At 40.3% G+C, this 3465-nt stretch overlaps 1 protein-coding gene across 1 annotated transcript; it reads right to left on the bottom strand.

The window, feature by feature from the left end:
• Nucleotides 1-475: 475 nt before the first annotated feature.
• On the bottom strand, nucleotides 476-3231 carry LOC116378975 (leucine-rich repeat serine/threonine-protein kinase 1-like; the record flags this gene model as incomplete). Its single annotated transcript, XM_031840878.1, has 3 exons — nucleotides 476-857; nucleotides 2370-2549; nucleotides 3023-3231. Coding segments are annotated over 3 exons (571 nt in total), but the record flags the coding sequence as incomplete, so codon positions are not given.
• Between the last annotated feature and the right edge of the window lie 234 nt (nucleotides 3232-3465).

A 3465-nucleotide genomic window follows, 5' to 3' on the forward strand; every position in this document is an offset into this window, starting at 1 on the left:
AAGTGGATATTTGTTGCTGAACACAATATTATGCTTTTGCCCTCTACATCCTCTAGTCAGAATGAGCATACTTATAAACGCACTGTTACAACTCCTTCATAGTGTCATATTGCTTTTCGGAGAATTATGATGATATGTTCATAGTAGATGCAAAAGTATACTTATGTACAATATATTATGTTGAACATTGTTGGTCCTGGATGGATCACAGCCAACACAATTATTTTCAACACAGCTCCATGTCCTTGGTCATGGTGCCACAGCACTTAAAAGAATAAACTTCATAATTCTGACACTTTGCTTTTTTATTAACAGCATTTACTTGTACTTTTACTTTCAATACTTAAGTACATTTAATATCAGAAAATTACTTTTGATACTTAAGTACAATAAATATCAGATACTTTAAGACTTTTACTCAAGTAGTATTCTAATAGGTGACTTTCACTGGAGTAGTTTTCCAGTAAGGTATCTTTACTTTTACTCAAGTATGGCTTTTGGGTACTTTATACACCGCTGACATTGGGTGACATCACTTCCTATATATGTTGTATGCTCTAAACACAATTCAAATTTAAACTTCTGTGATGTTTGAAAGCTAATGGCACAAGAGATCTAAGAGATCTATTGTTAACTATGAATCCTGATTAACGATGGTGCTCTGCTCTGATCGGTTCAGAAACACATTTTCAGTAACCCCTTTGTTTCCAGACCACAGACCTCCTCTCCTTCTGCGTTGGAGGTTTCCTGTAGTTTGAGTCTGAGGAGGTGTTTGCTGAAGGCCGGATGGTCCATCAGGGTGTATGAGGAGAATCCTGCTCCGTTCTTCAGCAGGAAGCGAGCTATCTCCTCATTACCTGCAACACAACACACATGTTCACACACACTTCATGTGTTCACAGCAACAGAGGTGGACAGTTTTCACTCAGTGTCTGTCCCCAGTACTGCTGCAGCACTTCTACAAATACATTGACATGTTTCCGACGCGTGCTTTTGTCTTGCAGTTGTTCAGCATTTGAAGATCTCATTGTCCCAATGTGTGCATTAAGAGGACCGTGTGCACATGGCCACTGTAGGCTGTGTGGCAGCTTACTGCGTCTGTGTCAAACACAAATCATAGGTATCTCCGGCACGTTCATAAAAAGTCCAAAATCATGAAGAAACATAACATGCATAAATATAAATAAATGTTATAAATGTTAAAAAGACCTTTTAAGGCGTTCTGAGGCTTTCCGATTCGTTTGTCCATCAAAGTGATGTCTCATCTCAAGCTGGTTGGACACTACGTTTTTATTCATCTGGTATGTTTTGTTAAAGGCACATTGACTTGGGTTTGTCAACACAACATTCAAAGTTGGTCCCTCCTCCTCAGCAGGTGGAAAGACCTTTGTCTACGTGGCGTTTTGCTATAGTGTTTTTTCGGGGGCCGTGTCCTCTATTTTGGTAGCTTCCTCTTGAATATGTGCTTACGATATGACACATGGTTGCTATGTTTTTATTAAGGTTGACATCCAGAAACACCATGAACACAGTAAAATAAGAAAAGGCAGAGGGCAGGGTCTCTGTAGATAGACACACCACACACTTCCGGTGAGTCAGAAATGATAATGGATAGGGATTATTTTTCCATCAGTCTATACATCGTTTTATAGGAAAGTCCTACTCATCGTGCCTTTGACACTCATGGAACCCTCAGTCCGTTTGTCCTGTGACCATTTAAATAAAGTTTATTCAAGCAAGATTTAAGTTCACACCCATCTCGTTCTTCTTTGCCTGAGTCCCCCTTAAATATCAAGACAACCGATCTGGCAGAACTCAATCTGCACAACGTCTACCCAGCATCAGTCTGGAGCTGCTGTGTGCCAGATGTTCAATAAGACCTTTTATTTTGGAAGTAACGACAAAACGTCTGCTATTTTGGTTCATGTAGGCGCAGCAGCACAAAGTGCAATCGGGCTGGGTGAAGTTGGATATCGATCGGATGGTGTGGTGATGAATAAATAGACTCTCAGCCAATCACATCACTGGTCTCATTGTTCTGAAACAGCTGAGCCAATCGCAAGAAAGCACGACAACGGCTCAACAAACGCACTTAAAAAAAACACGGCACTTTTGCTAAACAGAAAGTTGGGAAGACAAAATGACAGAACCACAGCTGTAGTTAGCTACTAAGATGTTAGGAATACGGTGAAGACCTTTAGCTGGATGGAAAGCACCCATGTCAGTTTTCTCTGTATTTTCAGGACATGAATGTAGGACTTGCATACTTTTGAAATAATGTTTGCATCAATAGAACAGCAAAAAATGTCATGTTCCAACCGTTTGCTGTGGTCGAAGCACAGATGATGTGGACTTATGCGTCTGCCTACCTGCTTGTGCAGCAGCGTACAGTGGCAGCCCAGTGATGACAGCAAACTCGTCGCTGTGGATGGCACAGTCCTTGGCATCAGCTTCGTAGCCGTGGACCAGCAGCCGGACCACGTCCAGGTGACCCTGCTGGCAAGAGGTAGCCAGCATCCAGTTCAGCAAGTCTCTCCTCAGACATGGACCTGAGAGGGAGGCGGAGACCCGAAACCAGTCAGTGGAGATCAGCAAAGAGGACATACTATACTTCATAATCAACCACTCACGGTTTTCTGTCAGGCAGAATATTTCATCGATGATAGTTTTTGATTTTTAGTCTTTAAGTCCAAGCCGAGATCAACCTGATAATCACTATGACATGGTCGGGGTTATTTTTCAGACTTGACAGCTTGTCCAGAGACACAGAGGACATTATACACAGAGTAGTACTATCCATACTACAGTTAATGGACTGACATTAAAGTGGTAGAGCTCCCCGACTTTGTTTATTGTAAGGTGTTGAAGCAGAAACAGTAAGACTAAAAAGATGTCATTAAATAACCTGCAGGACATCAACTAGACTTCCATTTAGAAATGAATGAACGCATGTTATTAATGAAACAAAAGGCTTGTCCTGATCCATATACTGTGAATGTTGAGCTGTTTCTTTCCCTCCTACCAGGTATGGAATCCAGCAGCTCTTTGACCAGGCTGGCGTGGCCGTAGTATGCTGCCAGGATGGCTGGGTTGCTGTTGGATGGCTCAAGGGGCACAGCGATACGGGCATCTTTCAGGAGGTAACACACACTCTGCAGATCACCATGCTGAGTGGCCAAACACAGGAGACGCACCTGTGACCACACACACAAGATTATATATATATATATACATATATACATATATACATACATACATATATACATATATACATACATACATATATACATATATACATACATACATATATACATACATATACATATATACATATATACATACATACATATACATATATACATATATACATACATACATATATATATATACATATATACATACATACATATATATATATACATATATACATACATACATACATATATACATACATACATACATACA

This window comes from Anarrhichthys ocellatus, unplaced genomic scaffold (genome assembly GCF_004355925.1).
Source record: "Anarrhichthys ocellatus isolate YVR2014 unplaced genomic scaffold, GSC_Weel_1.0 scaffold3501, whole genome shotgun sequence".
Classification (NCBI taxonomy): domain Eukaryota; kingdom Metazoa; phylum Chordata; class Actinopteri; order Perciformes; family Anarhichadidae; genus Anarrhichthys; species Anarrhichthys ocellatus.